General features: G+C 48.3%; 3 protein-coding genes across 4 annotated transcripts in view; all 3 read right to left on the reverse strand.

The window, feature by feature from the left end:
- Window positions 1-20,482, reverse strand: part of LOC137615157 (phospholipid-transporting ATPase ABCA3-like) — a 503,547-nt gene that overhangs the window by 440,872 nt on the left and 42,193 nt on the right. The gene's annotated exons all lie outside the window — the stretch shown is intronic.
- The window catches only part of LOC137615159 (transient receptor potential channel pyrexia-like), a 495,727-nt gene that overhangs the window by 81,089 nt on the left and 394,156 nt on the right, over window positions 1-20,482 (reverse strand).
- LOC137615151 (mitochondrial import inner membrane translocase subunit Tim21) overlaps window positions 1-20,482 on the reverse strand; it is a 98,846-nt gene that overhangs the window by 58,625 nt on the left and 19,739 nt on the right. The window contains exon 2 of the mRNA XM_068344784.1: window positions 4,884-5,061. Within this exon, the coding sequence (XP_068200885.1) occupies window positions 4,884-5,055 (172 nt within the window). The 5' untranslated portion in view covers window positions 5,056-5,061. The remainder of the gene's footprint in view (window positions 1-4,883; window positions 5,062-20,482) is intronic.

Here is a 20,482-nt window from a genome sequence, read left to right on the forward strand (position 1 = left end):
CCCTCTCCTTTCCCAAGACTGCCAAAAACGAGACAGTCTTGCCCCTACTGGTGTCTGGAGGACTTCCATCTCATTTTTTGGACCGGGGCCTAAATGCACCCCTGCTGGTCCTTGGCCCTGACTCTTGTCTTCTCCCCCTAAAATCCGCTCTCGAGGAGATCCTGCCCCGAAAGGGCTGTTGAAACTTCTTCTCCTCCTTCTTCAGAGGAGCAGGAGCAACAGGTAAGGTCTTTCTAGCCGACCGAGACAAAAGGTCCTGAGTAGCCTTCTGAGCCAGAGAAAGGGAGATATCTCTGACCAGAGCTTCAGGAAAAGGATGACGTGAAAAAGGGGCGTAAAGCAGCTCCGACTTCTGGGCAACAGTCACAGATCTAGAGGTGAAGGAGCACAAAAGGGCCCTCTTCTTTAAGACCCCTGCTGAGAAAAGGGAAGCCAATTCATTAGCTCCATCCCTTAGAGCTTTGTCCATGCAGGACATGATACTCGTCAGGTCCTTCGTGTTCTCCAGGAGTTCAGACTTCCTGGCCAGAGTCCCGAGAGACCAGTCCAGGAAGCTGAAAACCTCGAAAACCCTGAAAATTCCCTTGACGAGGTGATCAAGCTCCGACATGGACCACATCACCTTGGCAGAGTTTAAAGCATGCCTTCTTGCCGAGTCCACAAGAGCCGAGAAGTCACCTTGGGAGGAGGAAGGCACTCCTAACCCCAAAGGTTCCCCTGTCTCATACCACATACTGGCCTTGGAAGCGAGCCGGGACGGTGGAAAAGAAAAGGTGGTCTTGACAGCTTGTCTCCGTCCCTTCATCCAATCATCCACTTTAGCGAGAGCTTTCCTGGCCGAAATTGAAAGTTTCATTTTGATGAAGGCCGAAGACTTAGTAGCTTTCTTCCTGGTAAATTGAGACTAAGGAGAACGAGGGGCCGAAGGTTGAAATTCCTCCCCATAAAGTTCCAAAAGAGAGCGAGAAAGAACTTTGTAATCGCTAGAAGAGTCGGCAGGTTTTTCTTCCTCTTCCGAAATATCCTCGAGGTCCTGCTCAAGGATGACATCCCGAAGAGTTGGGCTGCCAGCAGTCTGGCAGCGAGAGCTGTTTGAATCCTGGCACCGAGAGCCGCCAACATCCAGTCGGTATCGTCACGATGGCGAGAAGCGGTATCGTCACAATGACGAGAGGCAGTATCGTCACGATGACGAGAAACGGAAGCGTCCTGAAGATGCAGGCTGCCGTCGCCTTGAAAATGCAGACTGCATTCATCCTGTTTCCTAAGAAGCGAGGCAGTAACGTCCAGGCGTTTCGAAAGGGAAACGGAATCGTCACGGCGCCGAGAACGAAAGGCAGTATCGTCCTGGCGGCGGGAGAGGGGGGAAGGAAATTCCTGGCAGCGTGCCGATGAAGAGGGTGTACGTTGTCGTACGGCCGACGAAGTGCGCAGAGGTTTCTTGGGAGAGATACTAAAATCTCTCTTAGAAGAAGATCTCTTAACAGGCAAAGAGACGTCCTTACGTCTGACGGACTGAGAAGGGTGGCTGAAAGCTTTAACTAACGATGAAAGTTGTTCCTGCATAACAACCATGAAAGCTTTAGCAACCTCCGCTGGCTCTCGCAGTGCCGAAGACGGCAGTTGTCGTACGGCTTGACTGGGAGCGCTGGCAGAAGAAGCAGGGAGTCTAGCAGGATTAACTGGGCTAAGGACTCTCTGTTTCGCCCTTTTAACAGGAACATCGAAATCGTCTTCCGAAGGATCAGGGTCTCTGCTACTCGAACCGGGAGAGGGAGAGCGAGACTGCACGTCCCGGTTCCACCCTCTCTTCATTGGTCTTGATTCGTAACGCCAATTACGTCTAGGAGAACGATCAGGCGAAGACACAAACATATCCGACACGCCTTTCCTACGGCGGTCAAGAGCAGCCTGGGAGATCGCAACAGGACTGTCTGAGGCGACGACTGACCGAGGATAAGCACCTCTCACCCCCTTTCGGCTTTCGATGTACAGTACCTTCTTCCTTGGTCCTGGGAGCTTGGTAGAGGTCTAGACCTAGGGGTATGACAGATTCGATCAGTCGCCACCTCCACTGCACTTTCACAAGCACTAATTTCACCTACACCCTTACCTTTAAAGGCCTCCAACTGTGCTTTAATGGCCTCCAATTCAGCAGCTAATTTAGCATACCCAGGGTCATCCGTAGGCACAGGTCCTGTAGAAGGGGCAGGAGTCACTACATTTGGGGAAGGAATACCTTCCAAAGGGGTTACAAGCAAAGGGTCAATAGATAAATCTAAGCTAGGCTCACTAGCAGACTTTGACTTTGATTTAGCTCTTCTAACTCTATCAATCTCAAGTTTGCGCACATAGCGCTGCATAGCTAACCAATCATTATCACTTAAAACCTCGCATTCCTTGCACTTATTATCTAAAGCACATTCAAACTCCCTGCAACCCATACAGATAGTGTGAGGGTCAACCTTAAGTTTCGGCAACCTCACCTTGCAAATATCATTCGCACAAACACGATAATGAATTTTCTCACTCATGATAATAAAGGAAAAAAGACAAAAAACAAAAACAACACGATTACCAAATCCCAACACAGTGTACTTCACCAAAAACGAAGTCCAAAAAGGCGATGAAGGGAAAGCGATCCGAAAAACTCTGAAAGGCGGACCAATGATGTTGTCGATCCGGCCGGCAGAGATAATCTGAGGAACAGAAAAAGGGAATGATTCCAAGTACCACCCTGTAAGGGTTGTTAACCATCTAACCACACAACCACCACAAGGCGGTTGCCGCGATTTTCGATTAAATTCTGCCGCAGTCAGAGACTCAGCTATATATATATAACTGCCAGGTAAGTTCTATTCATAAAAGCACCATTCAAAGGTATAAATACTGCTAAATATACCAGAGAAAAAAGTTGCATGGAATTCTAGGAATATATCCAGCTCGCTCACCCCTACAGGGTGTCGGTATTAAAACTGGGGCGAATGATACCACTACCAGAGATCCCTTTCCAATTAGACTTCTCCCTCCTCAAAATCCCCCGTTACTATGAGGTGTCGTTCACTACAGCTACTGGCCCCCCCACCACCACCACTACCTATCCTTCTCCCATCATTTCCTTGTTAGCACCCGTGAACGTTCGGACGTGTTTTTCGTAGCTCTGTGTTATTTTGTTTGTGAAGATGTCAGGCGTTTTGGAGATCCATGCTCCCAAATTGAGTCGTGTTATGCTATCAAGGGCGTTGTTTTTGACTGAAGTAATTTGTCCAAATGGACTGATCAAGTTAAATCCAGAACACAAAGTTATTCATTTTGGCAAGCCTCTGTATTGTGCAGTTTCTTCTTCTTCCTCCTCCTACTTAATAACATATCCATTCCACTTCAGCAAGCTCTGTGATGGCCCAAGTTTAATTTGTGTGCTCTGATTAAACTATCTCTCTTATTAGAATCTAGATACATGTCTACTGTAGGTTCCAGAGCCTTTAAATATGCAGCCCCGAGACTATACAACAAGCTCCCACGAGACATCCGAATAATTAAAGATATTAAGGCTTTCAAGAAGAAACTGAAGACTCTTATGCAGCGAGTGTTTCGATGGTGATGATCTAATAGTAAACGAGCAAAACACATTGTGAAATGTTAAATGCTCCCAAATCATTATTATTATTATCATTATTATTATTATTATTATTATCATTATTACTTGCTAAGCTACAACCCTAGTTTTGGAAAAGCAAAATGCTATAAGCCCGAAGGCGCCAACAGGGAAAATAGCCCAGTGAAGAAAGGGAAGCACAAGAAAAGTGATCAACAATTAGAAAAAATATTTTTAGAAAAGTAACAACAATGAAGTAAATATTAAATAAATAAACCAAAAATACTTTAAAAAACAAGAGGAAGAGAAATAAGATAGAATAGTGTGCTCTTGGTACCCTCAAGCAAGAGAATCCTACACCAAGACAGTGAAAGACCGTGATACAGAGGCTATGGCGCTCTCCAAGACCAGAGAACAATAGTTTGATTATAGTGTCCTCCTAGAAGAGCTGCTTACCATAGCTAAAGAGTCTCTTCTACCCTTACCAAGAGGAAAGTACCCAATGAACAATAAAATTGCACTGATTAACCCTTGGAGTGAGGAAGAATTGTTTGTAATCGCAGTGTTGTAAGGTGTATGAGGACAGAGGAGAATATGCAAAGAATAGGCTAGACTATTCAGTGTATGTGTAGGTAAAAGGAAAATGAACCGTAACTAGAGAGAAGGATCCAATGTAGTAACGTCTGACCAGTCAAAGGACACAATAACTCTCTAGTGGGAGTATCTCAATGGGTGGCTGGTGTCCCGGCCAACCTATTCCCTATGAACATCATAAAATGACCGTGGAGGTCCTGTAGAGAGTAGGGTTCCCCTGCTGTACAGGACCAGATAAGCAGCCCTTAGTAAGTAAGTAAGTAAGTAAGTAAGCAACTTATTCATACAAGGGTATTACAGCACTATGAACAAAAAAAAGATACTAGTATGCAAGACTAACTTGGCTTAGTAAAAGAAAAAAAAAATGAATGGATTTGTAGTCTTCCTGTCTACACAAACCTGAAACCTTTAATAGGAGTATAATTTCAGCTTCAACAAGTCGATGGTTTATATTACAAGTTAGAACAAATAAAGATTTTACTCAGAAGTAATAGCAAAGCTTCCAGGCTCTTGAACAGCAATAGAGATAATTTCTTTGCTACATATAAATAAATCTATTTCCTTGATATCAGTCACTAAACTAGCAACAGAGGATATCTAAAATATTTTCAGACCATGAATGGATCATGCAAACACTAATAAACGAGGAATAAAGCCTTAATTCAGTCATGATATTCAAAAGGAAAGGACTTACCTTTGCTAAACTTTCCACCATCTGATCGAACATGCTTAGAGACAGATTTTTGCTCTAATGCTCTACTTGTTGAAATAGGACGAGACCTGGTTACAGATGTCAAAAGACAGCTTGTCAGCTGTGACCCTAGACATCTTTGGCATAAGGACTTTTGAAGATTCACAACAAGCATAATTTCCTAAAACAGAAAAAATACACAGCTATTATTTTTCTTTCATAAGAGAGCAGTACAAAATCTAATTTCTTACATAACAAACAATTAAATATGTTTTCTTTTAACTAAAACTATAAATAAACTATGTAAAACTACGCAATCATTAACATCAGTTAAAAAGAGTCACAAGAGCGAGGAAAAAAATGAACAAAGTAATTTTCAGAATAAAATTACTTATTATGCTTCCCTGGCATTCATACTACTTCTCTCTCGAAGCTGGATAAATATTGGCTACCTTAAAATCACAAATTTTAAGTAATATGATATTTTAATTATAAAATAAATTTTTGAATATACTTACCCGGTGAATATATAATAGCTGCAACTCTGTTGCTCGACAGACAAAAAACAGTAAAAACTCGCCAGCGATCGCTATACAGGTTGCGGGTGTGCCCACCAGCGCCAACTGTCGGCCAGATACCATACTCGATGTAAACAAAGACTCAATTTCTTCTCATCCCACTGCGTCTCTATTGGGGAGGAAGGGAGGGTCGTTTAATTTATATATTCACCGGGTAAGTATATTCAAAAATTTATTTTATAATTAAAATATCATTTTTAAATATTTAACTTAGCCGGTGAATATATAATAGCTGATTCACACCCAGGGAGGTGGGTAGAGACCAGTTAAATATGTTTACATCGTACAAGCTAAGAGTTTTTATTTCATTTTGGAAGTTATCAATATAACAAAAACAAAATAAATAGGTACCTGGTAAGGAAGTCGACTTAGACGATTACTCTGCCTTGTAAGTACGTCTTCCTTACGGAGCCTCGCGATCCTCTTAGGATGCTGACAGACCCCTAGGAGCTGAAGTATCAAGGGCTGCAACCCATACAACAGGACCTCATCAAACCCCTAATCTGGGCGCTCTCAAGAAATGACTTTGACCACCCGCCAAATCAACCAGGATGCGAAAGGCTTCTTAGCCTTCCGGACAACCCATAAAAACAACATTAAAAACATTTCAAGAGACAGATTAAAAGGATATGGAATTAGGGAATTGTAGTGGTTGAGCCCTCACCCACTACTGCACTCGCTGCTACGAATGGTCCCAGTGTGTAGCAGTTCTCGTAAAGAGACTGGACATCTTTCAAGTAAAATGACGCGAACACTGACTTGCTTCTCCAATAGGTTGCGTCCATTATACTTTGCAGAGATCTATTTTGCTTAAAGGCCACGGAAGTTGCTACAGCTCTAACTTCGTGCGTCTTAAAATTAGCAAAGATCGGTCTTCCTCACTCAGATGTGAATGAGCTTCTCGTATTAACAATCTGATAAAGTATGACAAAGCATTCTTTGACATAGGCAAGGATGGTTTCTTAACTGAACACCATAAAGCTTCAGATTGGCCTCGTAAAGGTTTAGTACGATCTAAATAGAACTTAAGAGCTCTAACAGGGCATAAGACTCTTTCTAGTTCATTGCCTACGATTTCCGATAAGCTGGGAATATCGAAAGATTTAGGCCAAGGCCGAGAAGGTAGCTCATTTTTGGCTAGAAAACCAAGTTGCAGCGAACAAGTAGCTTTTTCCGACGAAAATCCGATGTTCTTGCTGAAGGCATGAATCTCACTGACTCTTTTAGCCGAGGCTAAGCATACCAGGAAAAGTCTTTTAAGAGTGAGATCTTTCAGGGAGGCTGACTGTAAAGGCTCAAACCTGTCTGACATGAGGAATCTTAGTACCACGTCTAAATTCCACCCAGGAGTAGCCAAACGACGCTCCTTAGTGGTCTCAAAAGACTTAAGGAGGTCTTGCAGATCTTTATTGTTGGAAAGATCTAAGCCTCTATGCCGGAAGACCGATGCCAACATGCTTCTGTAGCCCTTGATAGTGGGAGCTGAAAGGGATCGTCCTTTTCTCAGGTATAAGAGAAAATCAGCTATTTGGACTACAGAGGTACTGGTCGAGGATACAGAAACTGACTTGCACCAGTCTCGGAAGACTTCCCACTTCGATTGGTAGACTCTAATGGTAGACGCTCTCCTTGCTCTAGCAATCGCACTGGCTGCCTCCTTCGAAAAGCCTCTAGCTCTCGAGAGTCTTTCGATAGTCTGAAGGCAGTCAGACGAAGAGCGTGGAGGCTTTGGTGTACCTTCTTTACGTGTGGCTGACGTAGAAGGTCTACTCTTAGAGGAAGACTTCTGGGAACGTCTACTAACCATCGAAGTACCTCGGTGAACCATTCTCTTGCGGGCCAGAGGGGAGCAACTAACGTCAACCTTGTCCCTTCGTGAGAGGCGAACTTCTGCAGTACCTTGTTGACAATCTTGAACGGTGGGAATGCGTAGAGATCCAGATGTGACCAATCTAGGAGAAAGGCATCTATATGTATTGCTGCTGGGTCCGGGACTGGAGAGCAATAGATTGGAAGCCTCTTGGTCAGCGAGGTTGCAAAGAGATCTATGGTTGGTTGACCCCAAGTGGCCCAAAGTCTCTTGCACACATCCTTGTGGAGGGTCCATTCGGTTGGAATTACTTGCCCTTTCCGACTGAGACAATCTGCTATGACGTTCAAGTCGCCCTGGATGAACCTCGTCACTAGGGAGATGTCTCGACCTTTTGACCAGATGAGCAGGTCCCTTGCGATCTCGTACAACGTCAGTGAGTGGGTACCTCCTTGTTTGGAGATGTACGCCAAGGCCGTGGTGTTGTCCGAGTTTACTTCCACCACTTTGCCTCGAAGGAGATACTCGAAGCTTTTCAAGGCCAGATGAACTGCCAACAGCTCCTTGCAGTTGATATGCATGCTCCTCTGACTCGAGTTCCACAGACCTGAGCATTCCCGACCGTCCAGCGTCGCGCCCCAGCCCAAGTCCGATGCGTCCGAGAAGAGAACGTGGTTGGGAATCTGAACAGCCAGGGGAAGACCCTCTCTTAGGTTGATATTGTCCTTCCACCAAGTCAGACAAGACTTTATCTTTCCGGAAATCGGGATCGAGACCGCCTCTAGCGTCTTGTCCTTTTTCCAGTGAAAAGCCAGATGGAATTGAAGAGGACGGAGGTGTAGTCTTCCTAGTGATACAAATTGCTCCAGGGATGACAGCGTCCCTACCAGACTCATCCACAGCCTGACTGAGCAGCGTTCTTTCTTCAGCATCTTCTGGATGGATAGCAGGGCTTGATCTATTCTGGGGGCCGACGGAAAAGCCCGAAAAGCTTGACTGTGAATCTCCATCCCTAAATACAGAATAGTTTGGGATGGGACCAGCTGCGACTTTTCCAAATTGACTAGGAGTCCCAATTCCTTGGTCAGATCTAGAGTCCACTTGAGATCCTTCAGACAGCGACGACTGGAAGAGGCTCTGAGAAGCCAGTCGTCCAAATAAAGGGAGGCTCGGATGTCCGATAAGTGGAGGAATTTGGCCACATTCCTCATCAGCCTCGTAAATACGAGAGGAGCTGTGCTTAGGCCAAAGCACAGGGCCCGAAACTGGTAAACCACATCTTCGAAGACGAATCTCAGAAAAGGTTGGGAGTCTGAGTGAATGGGGATGTGGAAGTAGGCGTCCCTTAGGTCTAGAGAGACCATCCAGTCTTCCTTCCTGACCGCTGCTAAGACTGACTTTGTGGTCTCCATGGAAAACTTCGTCTTTGTGACAAAGACATTCAGAGCACTGACGTCTAGCACCGGTCTCCAACCTCCTGTCTTCTTTGATACTAGGAAGAGACGGTTGTAAAACCCCGGTGATTGAAGGTCCGAGACTTTGACCACCGCTCCCTTCTCTAGCAAAAGAGACACTTCCAGTTTCAGGGCTTGTCTCTTTTCTTCCTCTCTGTACCTGGGAGAGAGATCGATGGGGGACGTCGCTAGAGGGGGTTTGCGTACAAAAGGGATTTTGTACCCCTCTCTGAGTAACTTCACAGATTGTTGATCTGCGCCTCTCTTCTCCCAGGCTTGCCAGAAGTTCTTGAGTCTGGCTCCTACTGCTGTCTGAAGTTGCGGGCAGTCAGACTCTGCCCTTAGAGGACTTGGATCCTTTCCTCTTCCCTCGCTTCCCTTCGGCACGAGCACCTCCTCTGCTGGAGGCTCTGCCACGAAAGGGCGGAATAAAGCGAGACGCTGGAGTGTCTATCCTCGGTCTAGAAGACAATGTAGGCAAATGGGGAGCTTTGCGAGCCGAGGACGCAACTAGATCGTGGGTGTCCTTCTGAACTAAAGATAAGGCAATTTCCTTTACCAAGACTTCAGGAAACAGGCACTTGGAAAGGGGAGCAAAGAGTAGCTCAGATCTTTGGCATGGCGTCACTCCAGCAGACAGGAAAGAACAGAGAGACTCTCGCTTCTTCAGGACTCCGGACGTGAATGAGGCGGCTAGCTCGTTGGACCCATCACGGACGGCCTTGTCCATGCAGGACATAATGAGCAAGGAAACATCCTTATCTGCAGAAGAGATTTTCCTGCTCAGGGCTCCTAAGCACCAGTCTAGGAAGTTAAAGACTTCGAAAGCCCTAAAGATCCCTTTAAGAAGGTGGTCTAGGTCCGATGGTGACCAACAAATCTTCGAGCGTCTCATGGCAAGGCGGCGGGGAGAGTCTACAAGACTTGAGAAGTCGCCCTGGCAGAGGCAGGAACTCCCAAGCCGAGAACTTCTCCCGTGGCATACCAGACGCTCGATCTAGACGAGAGTTTAGATGGGGGAAAGGCAAATGCTGTCTTTCCTAAACTCTTCTTAGTCTCTAACCAATCTCCCAACAGCCGCAAAGCTCTCTTGGATGAGCGAGAGAGAACGAGTTTAGTAAAGGCAGGTGCGGTAGCAGGCACGCCTAATACAAACTCTGACGGCGGCGAACGAGGAGCCACAGAAACAAAGTGGTCAGGGAACAACTCCTTAAATACAGCCATGACTTTTCTAAAGTCCAATGATGGTTGAGTTGCCTTAGGCTCGTCAAGTTCTGAAGGTTGATCCTCTTGTGGTTCAGCAACGTCCTCATCTGAGAGTTCCTCATCCGATAACTGATGAGGAAACGGCAAAGGAGTGGGCAACGTTTGGCTCGCTGAGTCCGGTCGCACTGGTGCATGCGTGACGGAGCCGGACGCAGCGTCATGGAACTGCTGCACAGTCTGTGAACTGTCAACAACCATGGGTGCGCGAGGACGCACAGCGTCCACCCGAGACTGTTTAGACCGTCTGGGTTGTGCAGTCAACACCATACCGGGTTGCGGAGGTTGACGCACCGCGTCAAAACAAGTCACCTCTGATGGTTGCTGAACGTCCTGAACGTCAACAACCACCTCCGTGCGTCGCCTAACGTCAACGTGCGGCTGGCAACCCACACTGGGTCGCATCGGTGGAGGTACAACCCCAACTGGTAGACGCGAGAAAGTTACCTCAGCGTCAACAGGACGCACAACAGACCGCTTGGATGGTTGTTGGCCAGAAGGTTCAGCAGCAACCTTCTCCGCATTGAAGTCCTCCATCAAGGACGCAAGCTTGGACTGCATGTCCTGCAGCAACACCCATTTAGGGTCTACGGCAGCAGGTGCGGCAACAGACGGGGTGAGCGACTGAGGCGGCACCGCTTTGCCTCTCTTAGGCGGCGAGCAGTCATCAGATGACGGCAACGAGTCCGAACTGACCCAGTGGCTACAACCGGGACGTTGGACTTGTCCTGAAGGGACCGACTTACGCTTCAAAGGTCGTGAGACCTTGGTCCAAGGTTTCTTACGAGAAACACCTTCGGACGACGAGGTAAAAACGGGCTCTCTCGTCTTACGTTGGTAGGGGCGATCTTGGGGAGATACGCCTGATACCATAGAGGGAACGTCTGTTCGCTGATCAAGGCCTCTCGAACCCATGAGTCGTACGACATTGCTTCTCCCCTGGGCTTGGGAGCTTGCAAGAGGTCCCGGACTAGGAGGACGACAGGCACGAACAGACGAACCCTCAAGCGCAACACTGTTCACAACACTTTGAGAAACACTAGGCACTTTAACACTTCCCGCGGCACTTTGGCACTTTAGTTCCTTTACGTCCGCCATGAGTTGATTGCGGTCACTTGCAAGGGACTCAACTCTCTCCCCCAAGGCATGGATAGCACGCATCATGTCGGCCATCGATGGTTCCTGAGTGCTAGGAGGGGGGTTAGGAACAACCACTACAGGGGAAGGATTAGGTTGAGGGGCATGAGAGGAAAAATCTACCGACCTAGAAGAACTTCTCCTTACCCTATCTCTCTTTAGTCTGCGTGTATACTTCTCAAATTCGATAAAATCGAATTCCGAAAGGCCCACGCATTCCTCACACCGATCTTCCAATTGACAGGTTTTACCCCGACAATTGGAACAAACAGCGTGAGGGTTGAGAGAAGCCTTTGGAAGACGCCTATGACAGTCCCTAGCATTGCATTTTCTGAACTTGGGAACTTGTGAAAGGTCAGCCATTTTGAATTGGTCAAGGGAAAATTCCAAAAAACGATCTAAGTCATCAACAATTAATCCGATACAAAAAAGAGTTCAAGGATTTATTTGAAGAAAAACACCTGTACTGCGAAAGCTCAAACCAAATTAAAGTACTTCACCAAATATGATGGGAAAAACTCCAGGTTTCAACAGCGAGTAAAGTACGTCTTGTCGACACGTCGACAGAGAAGAAATTGAGTCTTTGTTTACATCGAGTATGGTATCTGGCCGACAGTTGGCGCTGGTGGGCACACCCGCAACCTGTATAGCGATCGCTGGCGAGTTTTTACTGTTTTTTGTCTGTCGAGCAACAGAGTTGCAGCTATTATATATTCACCGGCTAAGTTAAATATTTAAAATTGTATTTTTCCTAACAGTACTTACCTCGAACTACTTTCTTAGGAGTATCTGGGATCTTCTCCCAACCGACCAGAATTTTGTGTGGTTTACCCTACCTCCGTTTTCTATGCGGGGGAACCTCTGGCGGAGTGATACGCGCCATGAGGCGACCCGGGGTCAGAGAGCGTGCTCGCTCAGGTCTCGACCTCCAGTAAGTTTTAGCTAGATAGGTTTCTATGAAGTCCTGTAAGGCACTCGGGGCAGGATGTGCGGGCCATAACCCGAAAGTAGTTCAAGATAAGTACTGTTAGGAAAAATACAAATTACTTAAAATTTGTGATTTGTTCCAACACGGAGTACTTACCTCGAACTACTTTCTTAGGAGACTTATACTTTAGGAGGTGGGAGTGACCTTCCGGACCTAGAGACCATCCATGAAGAGAAAAGAGGAACCTAGATAGAAGGCTAGGTTCTGCTGACCTCAAATAGAAAAAACGAGAAATAGGGAAACTGCGCATAAAACTATCTTAGTGTCTAAGTAACTCACCTCTGTAAAAATCCTTGGAGACGTATTCTTTCACTGACAGTGTATCCCATGGAAGGTGAAGGAATCAAGGGTCATGAAGGGAAAGGTGATCGGGGGAAAAAGGGTAAGGAAGGAACCTGTGTCTCTTGGACTTACCGCCCACGGCTTCCCCGGGGCTACACCTTTAAATCTTCTGGAGCGCAGAAATGACGGGACCAAGAGAGAATCCATCCAAGGATTTTCTAGAACATTCCTTTAGGTAGTGAGCCGTAAAAGTGGACTGCCTTGACTAAGTGCCTGCCCTCAGGATCTGGCCCACTGTCATGTTCCTCTTGAAGGCCAATGAAGTACTCAGGCCTCTAATGTCATGGGGTCTAGGCTTCCCCAGAAGGGAGACTCCTGAACTATCGTAGGCTCTCATGATTACCTGTCGCAGCCAGAAGGAGACCGTATTCTTGGATACAGGCTTCTTCACCAGTCCTCAGGAGACGAACAGACTCTTAGTCTCGGGGCGAAGTCTGGCCGTCCTCTCTAGTTACTTCCGTACTGCCCTGACTGGGCACAGTAGCAAGTCCCTCGGGTTGTCCGTCCGCGGGATTTTTGGAACTGAGAACCCCTCAAACCTAGGGTCCCAAACAGCTAGGTTCTGAGTTTTGGCCACGAAGGTGGGTAAGAACCTGAAGGTAGCTTCTCGCCACCCCTTTGAGTGAGAGACCTCGTAAGAAAGCCCATGAATCTCACTTACTCTTTTCGCCGAAGCAAGGGCTAACAGGAAGACTGTCTTGAGGGTGAGCTCCTTGTCTAGGATATCCTTAAGAGGCTCGAAGGGAGGTTCTGATAGCATCTTCAGCACTCTACCCACATCCCACTGGGGCACTCTAGTGGCCTGGAGGGGACATGACTGTTCAAAGCTCTTGATGAGCATCGAGATATGCCTGGAAGCACCTAGGTCGATGCCCTTTAGGAGAAAGACTTGGCCCAACGCCGCTCGGACTCCTTTGATGGCTGGAATGGACGTGCCCACTTCGTCCCTTCGATAGACCAGAAAGTTTGCTACCTCGTGAATGGAGGCCCCTAATGGCCTGATGTACTTCGAGGAGCACCATTTTGTAAAGGTAGCCCACTTCGCTTGGTATACCGCGACTGACGAACGTCTTAGGTAGCCTGACATCCTCTCTGCGGTCTTCGACGAATATTCTTCCTTCCTCAGGAGACGCTCGATAACCTCCACGCGTGAAGGCGGAGGGACCGAGCGTTTTCGTGAAACCTTTGGAAGTGAGGCTGCTGGAGAAGGTCTGGCCTGTCCGGAAGAGGCCAAGGCGGGAGCCGCGCCAGTTCCTTTAGGTCTGCGAACCATTCTCTCTCCGGCCACCAGGGCGCTACCAAAGTCATCCACAGGTTGTCCGCCCGCCTCACCCTGTTGAGGGCCTGCCTAAGCATTCCGAAGGGGGGGAAGGCGTATACATCGAGATTTTCCCAAGGATGTTGAAAGGCGTCCTCGAACGCTGCTGTTGGATCTGGCACAGGAGAACAAAACACGGGGAGCTGTGCGTTTAGTCTCGTGGCGAAGAGGTCTATTACCGGCAAGCCCCACTTCAGGATGATGGTCTTGGCCACTCCTGGGTGTAGGGACCATTCCGACCCTACAACTTGACCCATCCTGCTGAGGCCATCGGCCAAGACGTTCCTCTTTCCCGGAATTAACCTGGCTGTGATCTTGATCTGATCCTCCTTTACCCATTCCAGGAATTCTGTCGTGAGACTGCACAGTTCCCTCGACTTCAGTCCTCCCTGCTTCTTCACGTAGGCCACCACCGTGGCGTTGTCGCACATCAGAGCCACGGTGTTTCCCCGGAGTAGATGGACGAACTCTCGGCATGCCCTTTGTACGGCCATCAGTTCCAGCGCGTTTAGGTGCCGGCTCCTCTCCTCGGAGTCCCATTTTCATTTTGCTGTCTTGTCGAGAAGATGGGCTCCCAACCCTCCTTGGATGCGTCAGTGAACAGCAGCATCTCCGGAGGGTCGACTGCGAAGGGCATTCCCTTGAGGGTGTTTCTTCTGACATGCCACCACTTCAGGACCTCCTTCGTCTCCAGGGACACCGGGACTATCTTGTGCGGGGAGTCCCCCTGGTTCCAGAGCGCCTTCAGGTTCCACTGCACGCCCCTGAGTTTGAGCCTACCCTGGGGAACTAACTTTTCCAACGACACGAGATGGCCTATCAACCTTTGCTAATCCTTGGCTCTCCTGGGCTGGCCCGACAGGAAGGGCCGGAGTATCTGCTCTAGGTTGTCCAGTCTCTCCGCGGAGGGGAAGGCTCTCGCCAACCGGGAGTCTAGAACCATCCCTAGGTAGGTCATCCTGGTGGAGGGTATCAGCTGAGACTTCTCCAGGTTGATGATGATACCCAAGACGTTGCAGAACCGCAGAAGTTTCGCGCCTTGCTCCTTCAGTGCTCCCTCTGAGGCTGAAAGCAACAACCAGTCGTCTAGGTACCGAATCAGGCGGATGCCCTGTTCGTGTGCCCAGGCTGAAACTGTTGCGAAGACTCTCATGAAGACCTGAGGAGCTGTCGACAGACCGAAGCAGAGGGTTCTGAACTGTAACGTCTGGGTACCCCATTTTACTCTTAGAAACTTCCTGCTGGAGGGGTGGACAGGGATCTGGAAGTAGGCGTCCTTGAGGTCTATGGACATCATGAAGTCCTCTTCCCACAAAGCCGTTAAGACCGACTTCGGGGTGTCCATCTTTAAGTCGGTCTTGCACACGAACTTGTTGGGGGCTGAGAGGTCTATGACCGGTCTCCAGCCCCCTGTTGCTTTCTCCACCAGGAAGAGCCTGCTGTAGAACCCCGGTCCTGGATTCTTGACTGGTTCTACTGCCCCTTTCGCGAGCATGGCCGAAACTTTCTCCTGCAACGCTGTCTTCTTAAAGGGGTCCTTGGGCGCCAACCACTCTGCCTGCTGGTCCGGGATCAGAGAGGGCGGCTCCGATAGGAAGGGCAACCTGTACCCTTCCTTCAGCACTGTTACGGTCCACGGATCCGCTACGTGGTCCCGCCATGTTTGCCAAGAGTGATTGAGGCATCCCCTTACCTGAGGCTTTGGCAGGAGTAGGGGGCCTCCCATCCTATCTCCTTTGAGAGGCGGGGCTGGAACGTCCTCTCCTGGAGTTAGAGTAAGATGGTCTGAAGCTCGCTTGAGGGGTCGAAGTGCCTCTAGGGGAGGGCTGCGAGGGCTGGTGCCACGACACCGACGGGGCGTCCCTTCTGGGCTGGATCGGCGAGGCGCGGGGAGGATGAGAGACATCCGAAGAGGGTCTCCTATGGGTCTTGCTTGAGGGGGTCCGGGTTCTCACACATCCTTCAGTTTTTTTACCCTGTCCATTGTTTCTTCCTGCGCCTTCAGGGGGAAAACCGAGTCACCCCACAGGGGTAAGTTCCTTAAGGCTCTTGCTTCTCTGTCTGGTAGTCTCCTGACCAACTTACTCAGGACTGTGTCCCTCTTCCGCAGGACCCAGTTGGCTGCCTGCGAGAGGGACTGGTACAATAGGAACTTGAGAGCCTTCCCTCCTGAGCTAATTAGTTCCCTCAGTAAGGTCTGGTTCTCGGGGATAGAGAGGTCGTGGGAGGCCTGAAAACCTACCAACATGCAGGCCCACCAGTCTAACCATGATGAGACGTACACCAAATCCAGGGCCATGTCCTCCATCATGGAGGCTTCTGTCGGAGAAAAACATACTGGAGCGGAGGAACCCCTGTCTTCAGTGGCTCCCTGATTAAGGATGGCGATTGCTGGCTCAACCGTACAGGGACCTCTGCAGCGCCCCTCCGGGAGATAAAAACGCTTCTGTGTCTTAAACCCCTGGAGGAGTATGGAGGAGCTCTGATTCCTGGAAGCGTCTGCCTGGCTGGCTATGAACCTATCTATGTGGTCCATACCCAGACTAACGTCCCTCGCCAGGGGAAGAGCCAGCAAAGGCCTCTGTTGCACAGGGTTATCCACCAGCCTGCTAAGGCCGGAGAGCCAGGCTTCGTCCGCCGAGGGCTTCGGCTCATCAAGCCTATGATGGCGTCTGATGAGGGCCAGGACCTTCGTATACGTGGAGACCTCGTCCGTTGAACATTCTCCGCTATCGACGAGGGCCTCCGCCTGAGTAGGAACGTCTAAGGCGGAGGGCTCCGCTTGAGGTGGAGGCATCTTCCTCTCATGGAGAACTCTCGGCGGCTTGACTCGCTAAGCGGGCAGCCCCGCTGGGACGAAGGTAGCCGTCATGGGCCTACCCCCTCCTGCGGGGATCCATGCGGCTACGGGCTTTCCCGTGTCAGCTGGATGACTCTTCCCGTCAGGGCGTTCGCTTGAAGGGCCATGGGCCGGGACGAGGCTGCCAGTCCGAAGGGGCAACTCTCTCCACTGTGCGGATGAAGTCTGAACCTTCGCGGGCTTATGCCTGCCAACCGAGACCTGATGCGAGGACTTCCGCCGATGTTCAGGTCTGCTGGAGGGGCCGTACCTCGAGGATGGAGAAAGAGCTCTCGGGAGCCAGCCAGAGGTACTCGGGGCTGCTGAAGCTCCTAGGAGGTGACTGCGTGGGATGGTGACACGCACCCATTCTTCTTTTGACGAGTGGCTTCTCCTGTGTCTCCTCCTGGGGGATCTGGAACGCCTCCTGGCGTGGCGATATCGGGAACGGGAACGGGAACGGGACCTCCACCTGCGGGATCTGTCTCGTCTCCTCTTCGTATCCCTTGGACCTTCATCTTCTGAGGAGTACGACCCAAAAGAGGAGACCGAAGATTGGTACGAACGTGCTGATCGGTCCGAGTCGTCCCGCGTTGCTGGTGGTTCTTCATGCCGGTCCGCTGATGAAGAAGGCTGGAGAAAGACGGGCGGGAACGTTGCTGAGGGCGCCGGGGGAGAGCGAGGCACTTTCTTACGGGTAAATTAGGTGTCGAACTCCTCCTCCAGTCTCATGGGCGACCTGAAGGGTGTCCTCGGCGGCGCCCACGCGAGGGGGTCCGGACTCGGTGAATCCTCCATCTCGGCATCTCCCCCGGCTGCTGACATACCTGAAACGCAGATCCACGAAGCGGGGGAAGAGGTTATGGCAGCCTTCCCCAACATAGGATTGTCGGTAGAGACGGGCCCTGCTGGCACCAGGCCCTCGTCTCCCGAACACACTTCCGTCCCTCCCTCAGGCCCCCCACTTGCCTGAACCGATACTACATCCCCACCAACAGGCATCATGGACTCCTGGGGAAGAGCAATGGGCCACTTCCCAGCAACAGACTTACCTCGTCCCCTACTCTGGGTAGGGGAAGGCGGCAGAGAAGCTCTCTCCGAAGAGGCATCGGGCGAAGCAAGAGGCGAGGCAATGCTTGGCTTCTTCGGCGACCTCTTGGAAGCCTTCTTCTTTTTGGAGCTGTAGCACACCCACTGGACTTCATTCCAGGATTCACACTCCGGACAAATGGCTGCAGGGGAACACACACTGCCCCTACACGACGAACACAAGGAGTGGGGGTCGACTTCCGGCTTAGACAGAAAAGCCCCACAAGATTTACCGGCCATAGGCCCAGGGCAACGACGGGGATGCTCCATAACGAATAGTAAGGCACCACAAGACACAGGAACACAGAGGGAAAGGGTAGGATAAGGTAAGGTATGAACACAAGAGGACCAGTGGGGACCGCGTGGGACACAAAGGGTCGCACTAGGTAAGGAGAGCGCGGCGAGATGTTTTCACGACGCGACCAGAAAACTTACTGGAGGCCGAGACCTGAGCGAGCACGCTCTCTGACCCCGGGTTGCCTCATGGCGCGTATCACTCCGCCAGAGGTTCCCTCGCATAGAAAATGGAGGTAGGGTAAACTACACAAAATTCTGGTCGGTTGGGAGGAGATCCAAGATACTCCTAAGAAAGTAGTTCGGGGTAAGTACTCCGTGTTGGAACAACCAAAAATTTAATGCTTTCTTTCCTTGTAATGGCCCTACCCCTCTAATGTGGTACTAGGATCACATGGCACTGTATGGCAACAGTCTTATGCCTTTTTGATTCAAGCTCAAAGCTGAAACTAGTTCAACATCATCTTGACATTACTAGTCAGTGGAGAGACAGAGAGGCATATATACTGTATATGAACAATTCTATTTTGAAATCCATATCAAAACACAAGATGCAGACATAGAATAAGAAGTTATGAACAATTAAAACATTAAAACAGATCTTTTTTTAATTAAACTATAAGAAGACTAATGTCAGCCTGTTCAACATAAAAAAACATTTGCAGCAACTTTGAACTTTTGAAGTTCTACCGATTCAACTACCCGATTAGGAAGATCACTCCATAACTTGGTCACAGCTGGAATAAAACTTCTAGAATACTGTGTAGTATACATGATACAATAAAGATCAGATATCTTCCATTGCCGGTACTTCACTGGTATCTGCATCTTTTCCTACCTTCATGTTCATAACTTCTCATATCGCTTATTTTTTTCCTTATTTCCTTTCCTTACTGGGGCTATTTTTCCCCGTTGGTGCCCTTGGGCTTGTAGCATCTTGATTTTCCAATAATAATATAATAATAATATTAATATTACTTGCTAAGCTACAACCCTAGTTGGAAAAGCAAGATACTATAAGCCCAGGGGCCCCAACAGGGAAAATAGCCCAGTGAACAAGAAAAAATAAAATATTTTAAGAACCGTAACATCATCTAAATAAATATTTCCTATATAAACTATAAAAACTTTAACAAAACAAAAGAAAGAGAAACCAGATAGAATAGTGTGCCCGAGTGTACCCTCAAGCAAGAGAACTCTAACCCAAGATAGTGGAAGACCATGGTACAAAGGTTATGGCACTATCCAAGACTAAAGAACAATGGTTTGATTTTGGAGTGCCCTTCTCCTAGAAGAGCTGCTTACCATAGCTAGAGAGTCTCTTCTACCTTTACCAAGAGGAAAGTAGCCACTGAACAATTAGAGTAGAGTAGTTAACCACTTGGGTGAAGAATTGTTTGGTAATCAGTGTTGTCAGGTGTATGAGGACAGAGGAGAATCTGTAAAGAATATGCCAGACTATTCGGTGTATGTGTAGGCAAAGTGAAAATGAACCGTAACCAGAGAGAAGGATCCAATGCAGTACTGTCTGGCCAGTAAAAGGACCCCATAACTCTCTAGCGGTAGTATCTCAACGGGTGGCTGGTGCCTTGGCCAACCTACTACCTATAATAATAATAATAATAACTCCATTTATCTGTGGGGATTTAAAGTGATCTTTATTGTATCTAAAGATATTATACAACAGAAAACCCTCTACACAACGGACTGGACACTAATAACGCTGGGATAAACCAGACATAATTAATTTGAATAAAGTAAATATAACCTATTTTTTGTAATGTGAAGACAGAGAGATTACTCGTGTTTAGTAAATTAGAGAGACAAGAACAGCTTTACTTATATTCCAAATATTGAAAAATAATAATCAATTCATCATGTGATAACATAACGTAATTTTGCTTACATTTCAAAACGATAAAACAGTCGAGGACTCTAACTATCAATTTATTGTGCAATAAAAAGAGATTTTCTTCTGTTAAAGAAACATTAGATAACAGGGGAGGCTATAGTGAAAAAAGGTGTACTTTACAATGATAATTTTTCTAACAATGCTACATCCACTACAAAAACAGACTCATGCAAACACAAGTGGGTAGCTTTCATTGAAGTCTCTTAGGGGATTGTGGGAAGCTTGTACTTCCTCCTAGATTGGGTAACTAGACTGTATATTTGCATGTTTAATGTATTTTGACTCATTTGCAGACAAACCTGCCCAATACAAAAGCGCTTTGCATACTAGAATGAATTTCATAGTTCTAAGCTTGCCTTACATTTGGAAAATTTTGTTTATTAAAATCACAAATGTTGACGTCTCGCAGGATTATATACAGGAGAGGGGGTTCCCAGCCCCCTCGTCCCGTCCCCTTTAGTCGCCTCTTACGACACGCAGGGATAACGTTGGCACTATTCTAATTGTTTTTATGACCCCGCGGCCACAGGGGGCATGGGAGGAACGTAGAGAGTAGAGGTCCCCTTTTCGTTTTGTTT

This window comes from Palaemon carinicauda, chromosome 21 (genome assembly GCF_036898095.1).
Source record: "Palaemon carinicauda isolate YSFRI2023 chromosome 21, ASM3689809v2, whole genome shotgun sequence".
NCBI classification, from domain to species: domain Eukaryota; kingdom Metazoa; phylum Arthropoda; class Malacostraca; order Decapoda; family Palaemonidae; genus Palaemon; species Palaemon carinicauda.